The sequence below is a fragment of the Anarhichas minor genome, unplaced genomic scaffold (genome assembly GCF_050575085.1).
Source record: "Anarhichas minor isolate MPS153535 unplaced genomic scaffold, ASM5057508v1 ptg000028l, whole genome shotgun sequence".
NCBI lineage: Eukaryota > Metazoa > Chordata > Actinopteri > Perciformes > Anarhichadidae > Anarhichas > Anarhichas minor.
In genome coordinates, this window is record NW_027466474.1 from 11739982 (window position 1) to 11763987 (window position 24006).

A 24006-nucleotide genomic window follows, 5' to 3' on the forward strand; every position below is an offset into this window, starting at 1 on the left:
CTGAGATCATCAGCAGAAAAGTCTTAACACAAACTGACAGCTGGAGGTTTGAGGCACTTTTCAAGGTTAAACTGAGATATCCAGAGCAAAAAACTTGCCAAGATTCTATTTCTGTGTTAAATTTCACCGTTTGTTACAGGCTTTGAAAGGCACTGCTAGGAAATGTATTGATGTCTTCTTGTCAACGTTTCTCGTTACCTGCTCCATCTAATGTCAACATATTTGCACCTGACCTAACCCCAAAAGCATTTGAGCATACAGCACATTGCAAAGACTGCATGACATCAAAGCCCACTTCTATTCGCTAATGACTTTATAACAGTCTGACTGCTGTGCTTCCACCTGAGCATCAAGGCTACATTTCAAATTTATTCCCCTTCCAGCCTGCGTTTCCACAGACACACTGCAAATCAGAGGAGCCCCGATGCTCTGGTGCACAGATGTGCTGTGTCATATAGGTGCAATGAATTATGGTCATTGTAGTGTAACAGGCTTTCAGGGCTTGGCAGCATTAAATCTTGATAGTTTGAAAACCACATCATTGGGAACCTCAGGCTTCATGTATCACGGCACCTGCAATAAATCCAAAACAAAGGTTTACGTATTGGATTGTTAATTTAGCTGGTAATACATCCTGTGATGCATATAGTCGTCTATAAATAACCATGCCTTTGCTGGGTCAGATTTAATAGACTACCTGTTTCCACTAATCAATACCTGTAAAGAAGAATGTAGAAGTAGCCTGACCTACGTAGTGTGGGGTGATCCGAAACACTCGAAAACACCTTTGGACAATCGACACAAAGGTGAGATTTATGCTCTCTTTTATTATTGGGTTTTAACTGGCTGTTATTCGGTTTTAGAAGGGGGCAGAGTAACTGGTTGGTTTGGAAAAGGTAGGTGTGGTTAACTTCCCTACCTGCAACAAAGAGCACTGCACGGCCGCTTCCCTCAGCTTTTCTATGGAAACCATCCAGGACTATTTCCCATGCAGTGGATTAGTTGGATGAGACAGCCCAAAACAGTTCTGGGGGATCTCTGCTTGCTATTTTGAACTTTTTTTTTGTACAACAAAAGTCATATGGCATTGTAGCTGGGCAGTTCTTATATATAGCCAACACATACTCACCCCAAACGTGTCAAATAACGTTTCTTGGTCAGTCTAAGCTTTAATCTATGACGCTCTATAGCTTCATGCATCTCTGCAAAGCTTTGACGAGTTGGTTTGCGTACAAGCAGTGTACAACCAAGTGCACAACACACTGAGCTGACCGTAAACAGGCAAAAGGCTGTGTGGCTGTGTATCGCAAACTGCTATACATTTCCCAATTAAGTGCATATTCAGAATGGGCTGTCTACATCTACAAAGAATGCTCCTAAAACCCGAATAATATCGACATATCCCACATGTATTAATCAGAGAGAGAAAAAAGCATCATTCTGTCCACTGCCACCACAATAATGAAATGTATTTCCTCATTCAAACAAAGTGCCAGAGAGGACCTTATAATGCTAAAGTCAAAGGTTATTTTAGGACCTTTTTGCATTTTCATGACAACATAAGTGGTGACAGTAGGCCATATAATATCCAGGCCTTGAACTTGCCTCATTGTTGGAGATGTTCCTGTCTTAGAAGAGGTATTTTATTTATTGGAGTCAATGGAATGACTTCACAATGATGAAAAACCTGTTAAAAAGGTTAATTTCCCATGTCTTCATCACCAACAGCTTTATTTCTGGGCAGGTTAAACCTCATGCGGGCCCACAATGCCATGTTGTCATACTAATAGCATGCACCTTGCTTCTTCACAGAATTTATCACCGACTGTAAATAATCCATCCACTGGCTTTTGGTTGAACCCCAGGCTCCATTCTTGTCCACAGACACTGCATTTATGAGTTTCTTAGCGATGCATACAAACAACATGGAGAGACACCAGTTGTGAGGCCAGTGGTTTTTAATTGTAACCTGGTGCTTCTGAGGTAACTGGGGATTTTCCACTAAAAGAATATTCAAATTTTAGCCACGCTAGTGGTGCGGTGTTTTCAGTCCACCACTTTGGTCCAGACTGAAATATATCAACAACTATTCAATGGATTGCCACAAAATTCTGTACATGTGTTCATTGTTCCCAGAAGATAAAGTCTACTGATGTCGGTGATCCGCTGATTTTCCTTCTCGCCCAACCAGCAGGTTGACATTTGTGGGTTTCAGTGAAATGTCTCGACAACTACAGGCTGGACTGCCATACATGTTGACACATCCAGGGAACCCATCCACTCTTTGTCTGACGATGATGAGCGCTATATTTCTGGGGATCCGGTGTAGCCAGCAGATATCCATGTTAAGACTTCCTTTTTCCCGACTGCTCATTGTTTACAGTCCAATTAGCAGCTTCAGATGCAAGACTGGAGTTGGAAATGAGAGACAACACGTACCGGATTGGTTCAAAAGTAGCCAGTTTACAAGCTAATCTAAATCCTCATCAGACGATAGCCGGTGGGTTCCCAGATTGCATTTTGGCAAATGTGTTCCATCTCGTTTGTGCTCCACACGAACTGTTTACCTGCATTCAACTAAAGACTGCTCGATCCTGATTAGTCACAACTACTCAGAAACAGAAACAAGAACACTTCCGATGCCAAAATGTTGTCCCTTTGCCGACAAATCCTAATATAAATGTAGAATCTGTTTATAGCGATTACGTTCAGGGTGAATTTTGAAAACTTTCTGACTTTTCATTTATCAAGTCAAAATTCGTGGTTTACGACTAAATGCCTGCACAACAGACGACATTAAATTCAGCCTCAGCTGTATTTTGTGTTTAGTGCTGATTAGCAAAGGTTAGCATGCTAAACTAAGATGGCGAACATGTTTAACGTTAGACCTGCAAAACATCAGCACGTTAGCATCGTGAGAATGTTAGCATGCTGCATTGGGCTTCAAGCACCACAGGGCACAGGTCCAGCCTCACAGGGCCACTGGCATGGCTGTTGACTCTTCGTAGTCTCTTTTTAACCAGTGTTGAAACTAGCATGCACCAAAAATGATAACTGATAGCAATAACTTTGAATACTTAAATAATAAGACCTAAGTTGTAAAAAAAACTAAAAGAAAAAGTTATTTTATGTGGATGTGGTTCATAATCTTGCTGAATATAAACATAGTATGGAAAACTGCCATAAGCCCTAGAGAGAGGCATTTCTCTCTGTGAGAACCTGTTAATGTATTTTAAGCACTCACTGGATTTCTTTTCTGCCCAAAGCAAGTAACAACAAAACCTTTGAGGTGAACACAGGCCCTCTACAAGATATCTGAGCAGGAAAAGCTGGACTTACCAGTGTTGGATCCATCCCCTCCATTGTCCCTCTGGTACAGTATATAAAGCATCACAGGTGAGCCAAGCTTGTAAACCTGAGAGTGTTGTGTTTAGTTTACATTATATAACATGATGTCTGGGTATCGAAGTACACATTTTTAAATGGTTGTCTCTTGCTGCCTTTTAAAGTCACTAAAGTGTGAAGGTGCCTGGTGCGGCAGCTTTATTAATATCGCTCTTTGTGTCGAGAGTGTGAGACTCAAAATACCTGAGAATTTATGTTATAAATGAATTCATGAGTTCATTCTGGCTGATTGAAGCTGTGCCACATCTGCCTGGGCAATTTGATACGTTGCTCTCAGGTTGTGCTTCAAACCGCTTCTCTGTAAGTTGTTTTCATTCTCTCTGTTGAACACAACAGCAATTACTTTCAGTGGTTGGCCTTTTCACACCTTCCATTCACTATTTTTTACCCTGCCTATTCGGCTGTTTGGAGGAAGGAGTGGATCGTTGTGTTTAACTGCAGCCATTTCCCAGTGTGAGTGCTCGAGTCGTTCATCGTGTAGAGTACAGGTGAACTCGCCCCATGAGGGGAAAAAAGATATGAACACTGACCTGAGCAAACGGATATTTTTCTTCCCAGCAATGACTGTGCTGGGAAGTTGAGAATAATACTGCAAAGACAAAAAGAAAAGGTCACTGAGTTCTGGATAGGAAATGGAAAACCCTGGCATATGAGAGTGTTAGATTATCATGGCACGATACCGTTGAGTCAAATCAAGGAGATGACACTGCAAAAATATTCTTCCAATTCCAAACCAGGAGAAAAAAATAAGCAAGTAAAAACAATAGAGAGAAATAACAAACAGAGCAGCGCAGAGAGAAAAGGCTGATGGGTAGATTAACTCTGGGTTCAGCCCAGGAGTGCCTCTTAATCATGCTGTTGGTCTGGCTTAGAGGTTTCGATACGGGTAGTGACTGTTTATTGAAGCTGGCACAGGTTGTGCTCTCGGAGATGGCGCCTCACATGAGCCACAGGAACAAGCAGCGTAAAAAAAACATCCAGGGAACAGGAACATTTGGCCTCGATGCTCCCAAGCCATGACTCAGGCCTGCAGCGAGGGTTTTCTGTTCATTTTGAGTGCGTGTGTGAGACTGTGGGTGCACAGTATATTGATGTCCGCATGTAATAAATGCCAAACTGTTTTTCTAATGCCTTTGTGGTATATTTGGTGTGTCAAAGTTAATCACATTCATGTTTTGGTAAGAGCTTAAAACACAAGATAAAAGGACTTAATAAGAGGCATAGACCTTTTATTTTACTTCCTTGATTCTATTGGAGGCACCGCCAGTTATTTTAGTTTTCATAATAAGGGAACAAGAGTTGTAAGAATAATTATATTAATGTACAAGAACAGGTAATCGCGCCATTACGTTCAAAACTGTATACCCAGGGCCCCGCCCATAGTACTACTACACCTATAATACTATATAACTACATGGGACGGCTGTTATATGAATGGATGCAGTAAACCATCATCCTGGCACATATAAAGGCTCATATAAACATGTATCTCACTCATATTTCACCTCTTTAGTGGACTTCATACCGTAGCACATCCGAGGTATACAAGTGTCTGTAAGAAGATAGTGTAATTTCTCTCACTATCTCTGTACCTGCTCTAGGTTACTGAGCAATTTGATGCCCAAAAACCCCAAAATATAGGCATTCTTTCGATGATGGAGCTGGCAAGCACAGCATGACAAATCTGAGGCTCAAAGTATTCCTATTCATATCTTATGAATGCTTTCCATTGACATACTTACCACTGTCATTTTCTAAATGTATACACAATAGAGCCAGAGAAACTGCGTTTGTGTCAAATCTTTTTTTGAAATCTGCCTGTTTTGAATGAAGCTTTTTTTCCATTTACGATGTTGTTAACCACAACCTAGCTTGTAAGTTAGCCAGTATACTTTACTTGGCAAATATTTTAGGTGGCTATAATCAATACTTTTATATTAACAATGGATGTGAAAGGGTCACTCATGAAGATGAACTCACGGATAATTATCTCTGACTTTCCCCTCAGCTCTAAAATGTCTCTCAGCACAATGTTTTGTGTTTTCTGGCCCTCATCTTTCCTGTTTTGGTTCACTCTCACGGCTGACGCAGTGGCGCTTTCGGCTGCAGCCAGCAGTGAAAACTCTCTGATGAACACTCTGTACGCTTCAGCACCAAACAGCAGATGCAACGTTAACAACAATCTGGTGAACATAGTGGAGCATTTAGCAGCTAAAGTGCCAGATATTTACCTCTGGCATTGCTGGAGACAAAAACAAACAGAGCTAAAAAGAGACTAAATATTGGTGTTGCATTTATCGGGTGACCAGAAACACGACTAAATAATTGTTACGTTGCTCCATATCTGCTGGACGTTTGAATAGGCATCTGTTTGCTAACAAGTGCTAACAACTTCAACAACTCAGTTATTGCAGGATAAAATACTTAAAAGCAGAAGTAATTGATTTTTCTAGCCACCTGGGGACAGCATACCAAAAAAAAAACACAGAGAAATGATCACCCTATTAAGTTTGTACGCAAACAGTTGCCTTTGTAAGTGTAATGCTGATGAATATAATGTATTCTTTGGAAAACAAATACACTATAATTATTAACTATATTAGCTAAGCATGAATAATGCATTTTAACCAATAAAAACCAACAATAACATCAGTGATGTGTTACTTTTGATTCTTTTGTGATCCGTTATGTAGTTGATCCATAGCATGTCTGTATTCCTCTGGGGTTTCCTCAGCTCGTCACTCCGTCATGTGAGTGTTCTGTATGTCTCTCAGGTCCCCTCCTTTCATTAATAAATACAATTACAGAGCCGTGTCTCTGCTGATGGTGCTGCAGTGAAACAGACAAGGTTGCTCACAGATGAGTACTGCTGAGCTTGAGGCAAGGCAAGAAATTACAGCCTGTACAGCAAAACATCACTATTTAATAAATTGCCTTAACCAGTGAAAAATTGGCACAGGGGGAAAATAATGATTTAGGGACAGAAACTTTCAAACTTCAATTATTAAAAGAAAGTTCAGATGTTAAACTTGTGCAATTTGTACAAATGACTATGTGTAATGTGAAAGGATAACCAGACTCTGTTCACCACAATCCTACAGGGCAGTTTAACAACTTTCTGCTCGTTGTTTTGGTTTTAAGGCCAGAAGCTGCTCTGTTTTCAGTCGAACTGCTCTCATCATCGTCACTTCCAGCAGCAGCAGGCAGCTGTTTTCAGAGAAAAAGCTCTAGAAGCCACTGTTTTGAGGCACTTGAGCAGGACTCTTTCCATTTTATCAGCAAATAGATGGAAGCAGAGAGAGCAACGTGAGGGTACAGAAGCAGCCCAGTGCAAAAGGAAAGGCAGGGAGAGGACTCTCGGATCTTGATAAGGACTCCTCGTAAGATAGACACCCACGGCGAGAGTGAATTCATCATTGTCTGGGGAAATGGGAGACATTGTCCAATTCACAGGAGATTTATAGGTGAATCAAATGCCACAGCATATCAATTAGCCAAGGTTACACCTCCGCAATTCAATGTGCAGGGACAACGAGGTAATGTAAGGGGTGGAGAAGTCTGAAACAATTTATTGTAATATGTGACGGTATTATTCTGTTAGTTATGAATCATTTGAGCTCTTATTTGATTCATTATGATTGATATTGAACGTTTAATTGATCAATGGTTACAGGAGAATGGAGAAATTTACGGACAGCACATCTTTATTCAAGACCAAGCAGCCATCATCTTCCAACAGCTTGTAGACGTCATGAGCCTCAGCTCTCCATGGTAAAATATAAGAGTGCCTATTCCTCCTGCAAAACTCTATCATCTGGCAGGGAAAGCCTGTAAATCTTGTTATAAGCTCAGAGAGGATAGAGTGGCACACCATTTATGAACGCTGCATTGAAGCCCGGGGGATGTTATATGAATTATTCCTGCTTTTTTTTTTTTTTTTTGTCGATGCCAGAAAAACAATCACAACAACCAAACTGGTTTTAATTGTCACAGGCTTGCAAGTTGTGTTGTCGGAAACGAGGCAGCAGATTCAGAGGTGACTCAGAACAGCATTGTTTGACCTTCGCCTCAAACAATGCCAATAACCTCCTCTTTCACACAAAACAACGACAAATTATTTCAAATGTGATAGAGTAAATAGCCTCGAGCCCCTATATATATATATATACGAACCTAAAAAGATTTGACAAAAATGGCTTTTTGAAATCATTGGCGATGCATGTGCCTAACTATTCCAGTCCTGAATTATCTGCTTCTCAAAGTCATTGTGCCTGCTGCTTGGAAGAAAAGCGTGGCAAACGTGCTTAGGCTGAGCCCTCAGTCACAGGCCCTATGAGGGTTACTTTGAATGTCTTTCTCTCTCTACGATTTCACTATCGTATACTCTAACAATGGAGGAATGACTTACCGAGAGAGAGAGAGAGAGAGAGAGAGAGAGAGAGAGAGAGAGAGAGAGAGAGAGAGAGAGAGAGAGAGAGACAAAGCATGCTTAATATTGATCAACACTCCACAGAGAAGTTATGTAAAGATACATGCAGAATATGAAAATAAGATGTTCTTTAAATGTCATTATTCACCTGATATGAAGCTTTTTAAGTTGGAGATCATCAGGACACTGGTACGACGTGTTATTGATTTATGGCTTGGCGATGCTGCCCTTCAGTGGCAGCTGACGAGAATAACTTTTTTTCTGTAGATGAGTTGGAGGAATGAAACATATTGCGCGGAGGAGAAATAGGCTGTGATGCAGTGGTAGTATGAGCAGAATCAATCCCAAGAAATATAGCAATACATTCTCACCTTCTTATAGCAATCAACTTTCATGCTGACAACATTTCACGGTGATGAAATACCCATATTCTGATCCCCATTTTTCTCCCTTGTTTCCTTTCACAATGTCAAGTGAGAACCAGCGATTAGTCAGTGTGACAGGGTGAGCTCATATCATGAAAGAGTGTACCTCCCTGTAGGTCAAGTGCACTCAGATGTCAGGTTTTGTCCCAACGAAATAAAGACAGATGTTTTGTGGCACTTGCCTGAAAACAAATCTAAGCTGGTGATCCATCAAGCCCCCACGTTTCAGCCCCGCTCTGTGCACCGGTTTCATCATCACAAGACTCAAGGACGGACTTTATCCACAGGCTACCTCTCTGGTTCCTTGCCTCAGAGATCAAAGTGTCTCCATTTCAAAAGAACGAAATGAATTTTGGCTTGGCATGCTGAAAATGTAGAAGCCAAAGTGCCACCGTCAATCTTCTTAAAGCGTTGTCCTCAGCCGGCCTTTTGGTAAATGTCAAACTATTCCCCCAAGTCCAGCTGAGTGACAGGTGTTTAGAGTATTTGATGGTGTTGTACACAGAGTGATGCTGAGCTCATTGGGACGTTGACTCTCTTCCAGGCCCGCTATCATGCTGCTCAGCCTGCCCCGGGCCCAAATGCAGATAAATGTAATAAAACATGTGTAGTTTGACTATGATTTGCAATACTTTTCCACTCTTTGATGAAATGATGAAATCATCAACCGCTTCAGTAACATTGCTGGACAATATTTACCGGGCTTCTGAATGAATTCTTCCGCACAGGACCACCTCTCCGTGTGCCACCCACATAACAAAACAAAGGGCCAAACAAACTACACATGGCAAATAGCATGCCCAAAGCCTAAAACATGCATAAACAACATACATTACATAAGTGACCCTTCCCATTGAGACCCACACCAAAATAAGACGCAGGAGAGGGTCACTCACGAAATGTGTTTTCCTGCCTCAAAGTGCTGAGTAATAATGACGCAACCCAAGCAGATGTAAAGAGGGGAAGATTCTCACACACAGGTGTTGCAGCTGCCCACTTTGTCCATTAGGTGTCGCTCAACTACTGCACCTGACGCATCAGGCTCCTCACCCTCTGGCCCGGATTGTCTGGGTTCGTAATTGCCACCGACCAATCACGCGAGAGGTGGGCGGGTCTCTATTGTTACTACAGATACTCGAAGAAGTTTGCGCCGACCTGCCGCTGCTGCACCTATGAGTCTTCACGTTAATGAATAGCCGCGGCCCGCGCGAGACAAAACGAGCCGATTATGCCGAGATAAAGAGCATCTTGACTCGCGCTCGGTCCGATATAATGGCACGCGATGGTTCACCCGCGGAGGATTTCCCGGACAAAGTGATGCCCAGGGCAACTCCATGCACGTGCAACAAGAAGTGCAGGAGCCGGAGCGGCAGCGTTGTCTTCCTGGGATTCTTCCTGCTGTCGCTGTCTCTGCACGCTGTCACCCTCGTCTGCTATTTGGACCTGCGGTCCGAGGTCAAAAGGGAAATTATCCACCAGAAGCGGGATTCAATATTGACACTTGCGGGGAGTGACCTGGCTGACCCGGCGGCGGTGGTCTCACTCGGACACCCGCGACTGGACTCCCGCATCAGCCGCGGCGCAGAGGGTCATGAGGTAAAACATTTATTTTTTTATTTTTGTAAGTTTACAAAAAAAAAGCTAAATAAAAAAGCCACAGCAGCTCATTTGCAGGCGACATTGTTTTCATTCCTCACACGGAGGCTGTTCGTGTTCATTCACCTCCGTGCAGTCCTCCTGTTCCCGGATCACGGTGTCGGGTTCTGTGTCTGTGCTCTGTTATGGCTTGTTTCTGGGCAACTTATTTTACAGTAGCCTGTCACGACGTTTTGCCAGCTCGGTTTCCAGACAAATATGTTTGAATCAGCGCTCCCGTTGCGTGATTCAGCCTTCTTGGACGAAGATGCACAGGAGGTATAAGCTTTAAAGCCTGTCACCTGGCCAAAGTCTCCTGTTCAGGTAAACACACCCAGGGAGGAAGTTGGAGAGGTATGGTGCCAATTGTGCCTTTTTATAAAACGAGGGGGGGAAAAAAATCCCACAGTGATCTAATTTACAGACATGGCTTTATCTTTCCCTAATCAAACCACATTTAACCCAATTCATCTTGTTTCCAGAGATCCCCAAACACACAGAGGTTGATGCTCAATACTTAGGCAGCCTGCCCAGTTGGATTCCCGGAGACTGGTCGGTCAATGTGCTGGAGCAGGTGGACGGAAAAATGAACTGGATCACCGGCAGGTGCAAAGCCCAAGGGCTGATGTAAATTCATCAGGACTTCGATGGAGCAGTTGGTACTTGGAGCTGAGCCAGCCTCGCCTCACATGTGTTTTCCTTTCTGGCAGCGGGCTGATTGAATGTTCGTTGTGTTGTCTGTGGCTTTGGCAACAGCTGCCGCCCTCTCCATCCCCGCCACCACCACACAGTCCCCGAATTTCATCAGTACAAAGGGCCCGCCCGTAGGTCTCAACTTTGCAGTGCTTGCTCAATTAGCTCACATGTCACCCGGTTGTGTAACCTTTTTTTTTGTTGTTGTTGTTGTTGCAGAGAATATGATCCTCTGTGTGGGGGCAATTGGCCGGACATTTAGCATTCATTTCTCTGTAGGAAAGATTATAGAGATCACTTGCTGGTATTGGTGTCTGCTCTGCAACATTTTCCTCTCAGTGGGAAGCTCAGCCCATTCATTTAGTCGTCAATGTGTCCGTTGCTCAGCTTATTTTAGTTTGGTTTCCCCAGTTAAAGCCGAGCCAAATGGGCCCGGTATTCAACCCAGATGGTGACGCTTCATGAGGTGAAAGACTGTGGCCCAGCTGTAAATATTTAACAGCGCTGTGATGCTGTCCTTGCCAGATGTCTGCATTAAACAACTCTGATTACACATCCCACAGTTTACATAGTTGGGGAAACGGGAGCATGTGGCATTTGGACGCAGCGGCCGCACTTGTTAGTTTTTCGGGCATTTGCTTTGAAGAATGTCTTTTGGAGGGCTCGAAACTGTTTGTTGGATTTCAATCAAAGCAACTTCAGCAGCATCCGTGCGATTTGATGCGATGTGCAGGTATACAGACAAGTGTAAAAGACATGGAACAACCAGGAACAAACATACACACCGCATAGACATGCGATACAGCAGACGTGGAGAGCATTAGTCGTGGTAAACATATAGTACCAATGGGGAACCTCAGGTCGGATGGACTTACTCGGCTTTGTGGTTGAGTTTTATTTTGACAAAGACAAGTGTTCTTTGTGTAATAACAGCTTTGCACACCAAATTAAGTGTGTGTTTTTCAGTCTTCAACTGGTTCTGGTCAGTGTCGAACGTCAAACATTTATTTTTGTTTCGTGGCTTCTTGAGTCAAACCGAATGGAAAGAACTTTTGATCAGTTAAGACTGTAGCATTGAGGGAAAACTGGGTTTGTTTTATCTGGAAAAAAAAGTTTGAAGATGTTGATATCTTCTCTTAAGTGCTCATGGAAACAAGCAATGTTGTTTTTCTTTGTTTTAATGCTTAAATTTCATTATGAAAAGAAAACACCGCCCTGTGTTTATTCTGGCACCACGTTTATTTTGAATCTAGTAATATTGTAGTTTATTTTTTCATCCAGGTTGAAGTTTGGTCACATTTTGGATGCGTTTCTATCCCATCGACGTCATCTTGTACTTGTATTACATAATTTTGTACTGAAATGATATAAATCCGCCACTGATATGAAGACGGTGACCACGGCTATAACTCCCAGAGAGTGATCGAGGCGACACAAGTGTCTGATCGGTGTTCAGAATCTGTCTGTGAACAGAGAGGGGTCACTGCTTGTTTGATCCGAGGCAAAGAAAGAAAGTAAGGCAGTAAAGATGCTGTCATACCATATTTGTAACAATATAACACAATTTCAGCCCATAAATCTGTCAGCGTGTCTATAAATTGAAGTAAATAGACGGAAACAATATTGTTGAAAGGTTTATATATCTCAAGAGATTTTCCCAGCAACAATATGCAATAAAAGGAGGAAAGGTTTGGTGAGAACTTTGATGGAGAAATGCACTCATTCCTGACCTGCACTTTAAAGTAGCGTAACATGTCACACTCTTTCCAACCCGAGTGGTAGCGTCTAAATGAGAGCAGATAATCTTGCCGAGTATCATCTGGGACAAGACAAACAGTCCTCCCCTCAACAGTCACAGTTGGTATGCCCTTGAGCAAGGCAGTAAACCCCAGCTGTGCTGCAGATCTGTGAAGTTCCCAACAGTATTAAAAAAAACTAAAAAAGCCCCTCCCAGGTGTGTGTAGCTCTTAGGTCTGAAGGGTGTGATGCGGGGCATTACTGACTTAAAGAGCAAGTGTTGCTCACAGCCAGCCTGACCCTCATTCACCTGCCCTAAGTGAGTGACGCGTCGTAAAAGTCAACCCGTGGAATACTTAATTGTGTTATAGCTCTGATAGCGTTTTATTCTTCAGCCCAACATTTTTCTTATAACCATTATATGAAATAATTGTCTCCTCTGATGTATGCCTTCAAAGTCTCCCAGAGAACAGATGCTGAAACATCTGGAGCCTAGTTAACGGCTATTAAAAAAAAAAAGTCAGTTTGATGGGACACAAAGTCCTCGGCGGCATACAAGCTGTGGGGCGCCGCGGTGGGCTGTCACCTGCATCTACTTTAAATTGTGACCGGTGCAGGGTTAGTTAAAACAAGCAGTATCATAGGTACAGATGGGAGCGAGCCTCCGTGTCAGGAATGGATCAGTATGCAGTGTCAGCGTCACGAAAAAGCACAAGGCAAGACGAGGTTGAAACATCAGAGGTACGAGGCCTCAAACTTTTCCATATAAGAGTGAATTGTCTTGACAGACGGACGGCGGAGACGCCCAGTAAAGATCGAGGCCACAGTCACAAACATCCACCGAAATAATAAATTCTCAAAGCATTCAGCGAGGACTCTCTTTGCCAGCGGTGTTGCAACAATCCGAGATGTGATTGGCTGCTGACAGGCGACATTTCCCTTAGGTTGTGTGCTCCACAGTTTTCAGATCGCAATCTATGGATGCTGTTATTAAATCACCCAAGTTATGGTTTGAAACACATGGCCTTCCAGAGAGCAGTGTCTGATATTGGCTGAGGAAAGAACACTCCTTTTTTTTTTTTCTTGTTCTTTTGTAAATTGAAGAAGAAAACACGCCGTCTCATTTCTCAGCGGTCCGCATGCCGCTACAGTTAGTAATGCTTGTACAGCCGTGATGGGCACCCGAGTCTGCAGCATCTGGCACCCACAGCCACCAGCCCCGAGTTTCACCTCCTCAACTTTGTGACTCCACGATCTCCACCGCAGTTTAGTCATTTAGACGCTGCTAGTCTGAGCTGTCGAGGCGTTGCTGCAGCCAGCATGCTTTGGAAACGGTATTGGTCAAAAAAATACACTTGAGCCTTTTTTATTTTCATAAACGAGCTTTAAAAATGTCTGAATGTCGGGGAATGTCTGTGGTATGAGTGCAGAGATGGGAAGAGATATACAAGCTGTTGTAATAGTAAGTACTAATGGGGCAAAAAACAAGAAGTCTTGTGATCGCTAAATTACACATCCCTGGGGTGACTGAATTTTAGTCATATCCTCACAGAGCAACGGGGAATCGCGTCGTTTGCGCGCAACAGCACAGCCCGCGCTTTGAAGATTTGAAAGCCCTCTAATTAATAGCATTTTTCCCTTGTGCTGAAAAAGAATGGTTTACTCAATAGTTGGCACTTGGCATACATACCAACACGTTGTCATCCTGATTTACTGTAACCCTGCGTGCCTTTGAAGGGTATGAAGGCTGTAAATGGTGTAATGAAGTGAAATGAAGCGAACAAGGGCGCAGAACCATTTCTCATAGTCGTATAATTGAATAATGTATAATTTTTTTTTTGTTCTTTTTTTAAAGATCACTTTGTTGCCTTCACGTGTGACAACAGACACACCAGTTGTGGTAGTAGCCTAGCAGATTGCTTGTTTGTTTTTTGTCATTCTGCCTGAGCTTAATCCCGGGCCAGAAATTGGCTGTTGAATCGTGTTTGGCTGTCAGAACAGACGAAAGTCCAATGCCATATGCCTGAACATACACCCAGAATCCTTTGAGAGGTAAAAGCCCCTTATATGCCAACAGCTGGAGAGGAGATGTGGAAGACACCTGTGCACCAAATGAACGGCAAACGTCGCTGCTCGCGGGAAACATCTGGCCGTCTGTGTGTCGATGAACCGCTCCAACACGTACTCCTCCATCGGGATGGAATTCCCGTGCTGACACGGCTGGCGGCTGGTCAGCGATGTAGACTTTAGCTACTTTGAGCTTTTGTTTGACATGATACTGCTCATCCCTCACCACAGGGGGGGGGGGGGGATCCCACATCTGAGACGAGGTATAGAAGAAACTCGAAACATAACTTTCCCTGTCTATCTTCATATGGTCTTTCAGTGGCTCTGCTTGAAAACCACACAAAGAGGCACTGGGAGTTCACGCCGCTTTGCCGGAGAAGGAGATTTCTCGCCGTCGGGGGGGTTTGGGGTAAACATAACAATGTTTATTTGAGCGTCACAGCTGGAAACATGGAGTATGTCGTCTTGTACCCAACTGGGATTTGGCCCCCATGAACAATAAGAGAGGTCAAAGTGTCTGTCAGTAAGCTTGTCTGATTCGTTCCCAGCAGTGAGAATGAATGATACATCATTATTTATTATCTCGTGATCCATGCTAAGGGGCTGCACGTGTCGGTGCTTTGGAGATGTCAGTTATCCGAACTCCGAGCAGTCCGGCACAATTATTGGTCGTCTGGTCGTCTGTCCTCAGCCGTCGAGAGCCCGCGAGCCTCACACTCTGCCCATTATTCACGCTGACACTCCAAAGTGTGACCGAAAGCGATCTCGTGTATCGCGGGGCTCGACGAAAGGAAGGCTTTGGGTGGTCTCGGTTGTGTTTCCAATGTCGAGTTTCTTTGTCTATCGGATTTTGGGAATCCTCCAACGATGTGCTCACAAACTGCCTGTTCAAACAGAAAGCCACTTTGAAACAAAACTGCGTTTTTAAAACTCCTCAGCACGAAACATTTTTGTTGTCGGGGGACCGGGCCCCGTCTCCAGCGTGCTACAGTCAGGTCAGCGCGTCCTACAGAGTTCATGTGAATGTAGGTCGACCAGAACCAGTCACATGAGAACACAGGCATGCAGTTTGTCCCGCCACTCACTCGCCCATGGGAACACCCCACCACTGTAGCATAGCTTTTCCTGTTTTCAGGGATGAGCTCAGACCAGCCTCATCAGATCCTTTTCTTTGACTTTTTGTTTTGCTTATTCATCTTACCTCTGAATAGGGCTGGGGACCAGGTGCCACATGAATGGGTACTGCTCTCAGATTAACCACAATCCCCCTCCTTTTGTATAAAAAGGTGAATTTTAGAGCAGTCGTGTCGAGGTGACCGTCTCAAACGGCAGAAACGCAGACAAAAGTGACTTGGGTTACAGGATGTGTTACAGCCCCCAATGGGACAGACAATGACTTGGCCACAAATGAATGTGCTTGCTGACGGTGTCTCGCATCTTTTCAAATGCCCCAAGTTGTGTCTGTGCCCAAGAATAGAAAAGGCCACTTGTAACTTGGGTTTCGCTCTCAAATACTTGTATCACTCATTCCTTTTGTTTGCATCACGGGATTAATATAAGGTGGCATTCATGTACTGAGGAGCGTCTCGGTGTATGAAGCAAGTGGCCCTCTTGAATTTCCTGCCATATGAATTTTCCATACTCAATATTTTCTTTTGTTTCTTCGCCAGGAGAAGTTACTACACAGAAATGGTGAATTCCGTGCCACAGAGGACAACAGGGGCATAACTCAGCGGGCGAAAAGAAGTCCCGGCAGGCAGTCAGAAACAGGTATGTTTGTTTATCATAATTTACTAACGCTTGTCTTGTCCTTCCACCTTGATACAGAAGACGTGTACTGGCCCTTTCATTGTCTCCCCGCTCACCCCTCTGTATTCGTCAGGCTCAAACTCCAAACTCAGTTCCCTTAATGACAAAAAACACAATTGCTTCGCCATTGCTTTCGGGTGCACTTGCATCAGTCTATTTATTGGATATGTAATTGGCCTCGTCGTCTGTTGAGCAATAGTTTCTGTAAGTCTTGTTTGTTTGGAGGAGATCAGGTACAGTGTAAATAACCTTCGGTGGTCTTAAAGTTAATACATTTTCAAAGCAGTTTGTTAATGTTTTCTCACTTTTTGGTGGAATTGATTTTATTTTTACTTAACAAAGCAGCTCCACTACATAATGTTGCAGAGTTTATAGAGCAAAGGATTAAATGGCATTGGATTGATTATTACTTGGAAAGCAAACAAGGACAACATGGAGTTTGGGAGGGTTTCACCAATTTGAAACAGACAGCGGAAACCCGCGTTGATTTCCCCCGTCTCGAAATATTATCAGGTCCCCGAAATATCCTTTGTCTGTCAAATAAGCAGAACTAGATCTTCAGCATCCAGCTGTGCTCTCAGTCAAGTCTGAACCTCTAGAAAATAAGACAGAACAAAGTCACTTCATAGTACATGCATTCATTTTAAGGAACCAGGTGGCCGTTTCTGAAAGAGGTTATCATCCGCGTCTTTGATGGCTTTCATTAATTCCACCAAATTGATTTATCGTAATCAATGGCTCCGCAGAAAACCATATGTTCAATATGTCTGAATTAGCTTTTGTACTTTTTGTTTAGAATGTGAGCTATGCAAATTAAAAAAAAGCCAAGCCTTTGAAGTTTCATGTCTGAGTGGAACAAGTGCAGCATGATCACAAGGCATTCCAACGTCTGTGGCGTGACACTGAATACTTGGGGGGGAGTTTAGTGATTGTGTTTGAATTAGAAGAAAAAACTCACCTTTGAGACTTTCTACATAAATCAGTAAAGTCCCGAGCCTCTAAACACTAATCATTCCCAGGTCTCTCCTCTGCGCTCAGTGCACAGACAAAAGCTTTTGTAATCTCAGCCTTAGATGTGTGTGTGTGTGTGTGTGTGTGTGTGTGTGTGTGTGTGTGTCCTGTGTTTGCACGTATGTGTGTGTGTGTGTGTGTGTGTGTGTGTGTGTGTGTGTGTGTGTGTGTGTGTGCGCGTGTGTGTGTGTGCGTTCTGGGCACTCCTAACGGGCACCAGATCCCAGATAGGGCTGCTCGTTAAGAGAAATCTATGCGGATGCATCCAGTCATTTAGCCAGAGGAGAAACACTGGCCATATGTTTGAGGGGGACTCAAACTGTGAGGTTTTAAGGTTAAATGGCCTTTGTAGTTGTAATGACATGGTAAACACAAGAGCAGCGAGACGGCTTTTTGAAAAGGATTCTTCAGCTGCACACGGAGCATAAACACGGACACACGCACACCAAGTGCATTTTGTCTTTCAAGCACTGACATGGATGCCCCACCAAAATCCATCCATGCATGCACGCACACACACATGTACGCACACTTTCATCTGCATTCGCCATCTGGGCTTAATTCAAAGAAAAGGATTTTGGCAGGATAAAGTATCTCTCTAATGATCTTCTCCAGTTCCACTGCCTGTGAATGCTTAAGGCACTTGTTCATACAGAGGAGGTGAAACCACACTTACAAATTACTACACTAGAAGATACCACAGACTGACATACCTCCACTCCAGTGTTCAGTGCCGAAACCCTCTGAATCTGTTATTTTAGCCCGTTTAGGATACCTACATGGAATGAGCTGGATACTCCAGACGTTATCGGAGATGATAATTGTTCAGGAGACCATTTCAAGCTTAATCACACTGTTTGTGTTTCTCACAGAATCGACTGGAAGGGAAAGAAGGAAAGAAAAGAGAAAAGGTAATGAATAATTCCGACTAAGTTTCAGTGACCTTGGTCATAGATTCGACTGCTACCTGCTGCCTACTTTCTGGAAGTATCTTTGAGATGTCGTCCGAAATACAACAACCAGGTTGAATTAAAGCGATTCTATATTTGATTCTGTATGTCGGGCACATTATTCCTGCCTCTATCCTTTTAATAAAATAATTTACATTCTGATTATAGATTTGTGATGTCGAGCTATATAAATAAAATTGACCCGACAGTCAAAAGATGTGTTTAAGTTTGCCAGTTTTTTAGTTTGCCAACCATTTTGCTTTCTCTCCTTACAGGGAAAAAACGGTCTGTGCCGGGGCCCCCTGGTCCCCCTGGTCCCCCCGGCCCACAGGGGCCGCCGGGCATCCCCGGAATCCCCGGTATTCCAGGAAGCAACGCTGTGGGGCCCGCAGGACCTCCTGGACCCCCCGGGCCACAGGGACCTTCGGGCACTCAAGGTCCAGCAGGTATTAAAACCGAAAATAGAAATGACGCGATAACGCGCTGAGATAGCCAATAGTCAAGCCAGAGGACGGGAGAACACCCACGAGTTGAGAGATCTGTTCTTAGATTACAGTTATTTTCCCACTTGTAGACACGTTCCCACACTAGAAGGGGGCTCAAGTTGTCAAAATCGATGAACTCACTGTGAGAGTTTCTGATGCAGGATGTCAAACACGGTGTGGGAGAGCAGTGATCGTTCTTTAAACTATGTCAGTGTTTGTTTTTGTTTTAATCATCATCATCTCCTTTTGTTTCCCAGCAGTGTTGAAGGCCAGAAATTGATCATGTCTCTCTCCCTTATTGTTGCAGGGGTTCCCGATAAGACCAAAACAAAAGAATTCCAGGTAGAGCATGTCTGCTATTGGAATTCAATTTTACCCCACACACAATCCCTGATGAAACAGCTGTTCTCTTGTTTTAATGTGTGTCATGTATTACTCACCAGACGTCTTTTTTTTCGATTTGCGTTTCAGCCTGCAGTGGTTCATTTGCAAGGACAGGAGACAACCATCCAAGTGAGAGAAGGTGGGCCTTCTGTCTATTCTCTGTCTCTTGTAGTTGCACCGCTTGTCTTTGACACAAAATGATTGACATGTCAACACCCTTAAGTCAAAGAACTGGATCTGCAACTGTTCTACTATACACAGACTTCCACCAGAATAAATATCTAACATTTGATGGTTTAGAATGTTGCTACCAATATTTACTTTAAGATTATGTACGATTTTAGTTACCCTAAAGTCATCTTATAGCTATTACACGATTAGTTTAGCAGGCCTGTATTATAAATTAGACACGCGTTAACTCGGGTCAAGAGCTGAACCCTCGCATGCTAGCAGATTTAAGTCATCCTGCATCACTTTGTGAGTCTAAAAGGAGTGTAAGCATCATTAGAGGGTTTATATATTCTGCCAGCACTGAGCTCTGGTTGTAGTTAAACACTGCTGAAAGCTGTTTATGTTGACTGTTTGCCTCCTGTTTGTTTGCTGTGACATGTTTAGATCTTTCTGAAGGCATCCTTCGGAACTGGAAGATGGTGTCCATCCATCACCGCGTGTTTAAAATGCACTCTCGCTCTGGAGAGCTGGAGGTGCTGCTGGACGGTGTCTACTTCATCTATAGTCAGGTAGAAGTGAGTACGGTCCTTGACGTAACTCTTATAATTTACAGTTCAGAGTCAAAAGAACTGGCCGTTTCTCTGTAGCCAAGCTTAAAAGCCTGTTCGCTTTGCTTATGTTTGAGTTATAGTATGAGAAATATTTCTTTTCACTCTCCCTAAGTGAACGTCTATAACTCAAAGCCGTGTTTGCTACTCTGATATTCCAGCTGTTCGCGCTTTAAATAAGCTCTTAAATCTCGTGTTGGATTTGTTTTGACTACCCCTCTCAGTCTTCTGTGAATTTTATGTCTCCACCAGGTGTACTACCTCAACTTCACCGACATTGCCAGCTATGAGGTGATGGTGGACTCCACCCCGTTCCTCCGCTGCACCTGCAGCATCGAGACGGGCCAGCGCAAGTTCAACACCTGCTACACGGCTGGGGTTAGCCTGCTCCGCGCCGGCCAGAGGATCTCCATACGCATAGTGTACGAGGACACGCTCATCAGCATGACCAACCACACCACCTTCCTGGGAAGTGTCAGACTTGGAGAGGCTCCATCTGCTGGACAGAACTGATAACTACACAACCACCTGGCCTCTACATGAAATGCCCCTGTCTTGCCCCCTGTTCAGAGGAAACTTAAATCCTCCCGAGTTGTTAACATTGAGGAGGCCCCTGGGTGACTTTTTAGCTCACTTTCACAGTTCTGTATTAAAAAGGACAATATAGACTGTTACACTTCCCCCTCACATTGGTTCTGTGCAACGAGATCAGCCTTGATGAGCTTCACCAAACAAAAGTTTCTATTTATAGTCAACACAGACGGCATCTCTCTTTATAACCAGGAAGGACAATGCGCTGACATGTACTTAATATTTACATATTGTCAAGTGCTGTTGAATGATAATATTGTATCTCCAAAAACACCAGCTATTCAGAATGTTGTAGTTGCAGTTTGTGTACTTGGCCATTTTAATTAATTTAATTATATTAACAGTTATAAGTAAGTGGTTCAACATGCGCTTAAAGCACCATATGCCCCGAGGTTATTCAAAAAAAACAAGTTCAAAGCAAGTATAAAGGTATCTATGCAAAGCTGAGAAAAACCCATTCAAACTGGAGTTATAAGGTATTCACAGAGCAACAGCACTATATATTTTGCACACATTTGCACTACAGCATCCCCGCAGAATATCAGTGATATGTTTTGTTACAGTGCTATTGTTTAGGTACCGTATGAATGAATCCATGTGGAAAAATGATAGTTGTTTATACGTCTCTGTACATATTGTATATAAAAAGGGATATACTTTTGTAAATGGAGTTGATTGATGGATTAAAATGTTTCATTTTCTGTCTAAATACATGTGTCTGTCTCGTGTTTGTGTAGCGGGTGGTATTGATTTAAAAGGCTAAAACTTCTCTCCCATATTGGACTCTGCTGGCACGGGATTTGACAAGAACGAATGATGCTCTTTGAGGCCTTTGGCTTTATTGAAATGTCGCTTTTACTTTGTAAGTTTCACAATACACTTCAAATTTGGCTGTAATCTTCATACTATCTAAATGAGTTCCATCTTGAGAGGTAGAGAGAGAGATAGTTCCTCATTTTGAAACTGAACATTTGGGTTTCCGGGGTTAACTGATGTGTGACCTCACCCGTTTGAGTAACTTGAGGACATCCAGTCTGTCTCTCCAGTCTCACCATGCTTCACAAAGCTTTATTATCACTAGCAGCATTTATGTTTTGTCTTAGTCTTTTCCTGGTGCACAGAGCCAGTGTTTTAGAAAGTGATTTTCGCAAACTCCAAGGGGACATAATTCTACAATTAAATCAGCCACGTTCTGAGGGAGTCAATGGGAAAATGGCCAAGATGTCTCAAACAAGGGAGGTATGTCACTGATTATGGAGGATGGAGTCATCTTGGACATCGTACTACTGAGATTTATGCCATTAGTGAGTATTCAGATAACACTACAATAATAAGTTTTGTCCTAATGCTTTGTTTTCTCTTAGGACATAAAGCCGAGTACTTTGCAGAAAGCTCAGAGTTCTCTGAAGATATCTTCCAGGAGAGTGAAACGGCAACAGGGCAGCTGCAGAGGTGGGTTGGAGCAGAGAACTGAAAATGTGTCCATTAGTTACGGTCTAATCTGGTAGTGAGACCATAAACACTATATGCTAAGTTAATTACATTAAGTATTATGTTTATTTCCTCCTCTTGCCAGCTCCAACATCATTCCTGCAGTTAACAGCTAACACTAACAAACAGCCAGACATAAGAGGTAAAACTAAATGCAAGTCTTTGACTGTAGCAGCGCACCGTATGCCATTATTTTGAACAAGTGTGTCTTGCCTTCTCCCAAAGGAAATATAACAGTGATCCCTTGGACTGTTTCTGCGCAGCAAGGAAATGCAATTTCACAAAAGGAAAACAGAATTATTGTCCAAGAAGATGGATATTACTTGGTGTTTGGACAAGTATGGTGTCACTGTAACTCAAGCATAACTAAATTGATATTACATCAGAGTTGTTCCAACTGGTTCGCTAATGTTCTCCTTAATTCACAGGTTTTGTTCAGAGGCCCAAGTACAGTTATGGGTCATATCATTCGAAGTTTGGGTTCCACTAGCACAGGGACGACATCAACAGAGCTCTTACGCTGCCTGCAGGAGATGCCCAGTGAAACTCCGGCCAATACATGCTACACTGCAGGTCAGTGAGGCCCTGCATTGTGGCCACTTAAAGATACAGTCTTCAACAATTAAAAAAATTATACGCTTATTTGCTTTCTTGCCAAGAGTTAGATAAGATCATTGATACCACTCTCATGTCTACACGGTAAATATAAGGCTACAGCCAGCAGGTTAGCTTAGCTTAGCACACAGACCAGCTAGTCTGGCTCTGTCCAAAGCATAAACAAAATAAACACCCATATTCCTTGTTTGCTTAATTTGCACAGAAACTTGGGTGTAAAATTGACACCTTGTGGTTGTACGGTTGATTTTGCTAGTTTTCGTCCAGAAGTAGTGACTTCCTGGAGTCCCATCATCACCCTGAGGTTTCCCGAACTGCTTCTGGACATTTACACTTTGTTTTTTGTACAGATTAAACAAATTGGATATTATGTGCATGAGCTTTAGAGGTGTTGGAAGTAGGATTTAGTTGCCTTTGGACAGAGCCAGGCTAGCTGTTTCTCTCTGTTTACACTCCTTGTGCTAAGCTACGCTAGTTAGCTGCTGGCTGTAGCTTCATATTTGCCATTTTGGCGCGATTGTGGTATCGATCTTCTCACGAGCGCGAGGCAAGAACTTGTGTTTGTGTGCATTTCCCAACCACTATATCTTTTGTATACATATGGCGTTCATCTCTCCAGAGACTATGCCCAGAAGATTTAAATCTGGCCTCACTAAGAAACATTATGTCAGTTTTTCCTTTTATTTGTCACCCATCTCCTCTGATGCCTCCTTCTACGTATCTTCTGCTACAGGCATTGTGCGGCTGCATCAGGACGATGAGCTGGAATTGGTGATACCATACAGGCCCCATGCCCTCATTTCTATGGACGCAGAGTTTACATTTTTTGGCGTCATACAGCTAAACTGAAACAAGACAGTATGAAGATGATAATCACGCAGCTTGTTCCTGCAGGATGTAGGAAACTGACACTGAGCTGTGTGAGGGGATGCTGATAAAGGACAGAGTGGCTGACAGCAGCAGGAAAACCGAAGGGACTTTTTTAATGAACTGCCTATCTATACTACTTTTAAATGCCTTTAGCTTTAAAGCACTGTCGTGTATTTTTCAGGTAGTCCACCTGGGCTGTCCCCGAGCATTGTTTATGTGTGCTTCCACCTCCTTTCATCAGTCTATTTTAACATGTCTCTTTATACATTGCTCCACCTCCACTTTGTCTGTTTATTTGTTCCTCTCGTCTATTTTAGAATGGTTTCCGTTTTCCAAAGACTATGTCAGGAACAAACAAAGGTATAAATTTATATCGCTCTGCTCTGGGGGTGTTTTCCTGGTGGACACAAACTGCTCAACGCTTTAAATACTTAAAGATGTCATGATGGAATTTAAGTTGTTATAAATGGGATAACATGCCTTAGTACAAATAAATTCTCATTAAGGTAATTTTGAATGTATGAATCCGTATAACTGGCTGCATTAAACACAGAAATATGACCATCTTTGTCTAAAAGCCTGTTTTTATCCAAATTAAAAACTATTCAGATGTTTTCTTAATATAAGAAA

The 24006-nt window shown here is 43.0% G+C and overlaps 2 protein-coding genes across 4 annotated transcripts; both read left to right on the plus strand.

The window, feature by feature from the left end:
• The first annotated feature begins 9400 nt into the window (after positions 1-9400).
• Positions 9401-21109, plus strand: eda (ectodysplasin A). 2 transcript variants are annotated; one of them, XM_076103362.1, is made up of 8 exons: positions 9401-9855; positions 16062-16161; positions 18084-18122; positions 18437-18607; positions 18954-18988; positions 19118-19169; positions 19646-19776; positions 20062-21109. In XM_076103362.1, the coding sequence occupies exons 1-8, from the start codon at positions 9448-9450 to the stop codon at positions 20320-20322; spliced, it is 1197 nt and encodes a 398-aa protein (XP_075959477.1). In that variant the 5' UTR covers positions 9401-9447; the 3' UTR covers positions 20323-21109. The 2 variants fall into 2 exon arrangements, with proteins under 2 accessions (XP_075959477.1, XP_075959478.1); XM_076103363.1 differs by having other exon boundaries at positions 19646-19770.
• A 286-nt stretch (positions 21110-21395) lies between these two features.
• On the plus strand, positions 21396-23632 carry LOC142962589 (tumor necrosis factor ligand superfamily member 13B-like). Of its 2 annotated transcripts, XM_076103166.1 has the most exons (6): positions 21396-21639; positions 21765-21852; positions 21977-22033; positions 22117-22229; positions 22320-22464; positions 23240-23632. In XM_076103166.1, the coding sequence occupies exons 1-6, from the start codon at positions 21454-21456 to the stop codon at positions 23353-23355; spliced, it is 705 nt and encodes a 234-aa protein (XP_075959281.1). In that variant the 5' UTR covers positions 21396-21453; the 3' UTR covers positions 23356-23632. The 2 variants fall into 2 exon arrangements, with proteins under 2 accessions (XP_075959281.1, XP_075959280.1); XM_076103165.1 differs by having other exon boundaries at positions 22117-22464.
• Positions 23633-24006: the final 374 nt, after the last annotated feature.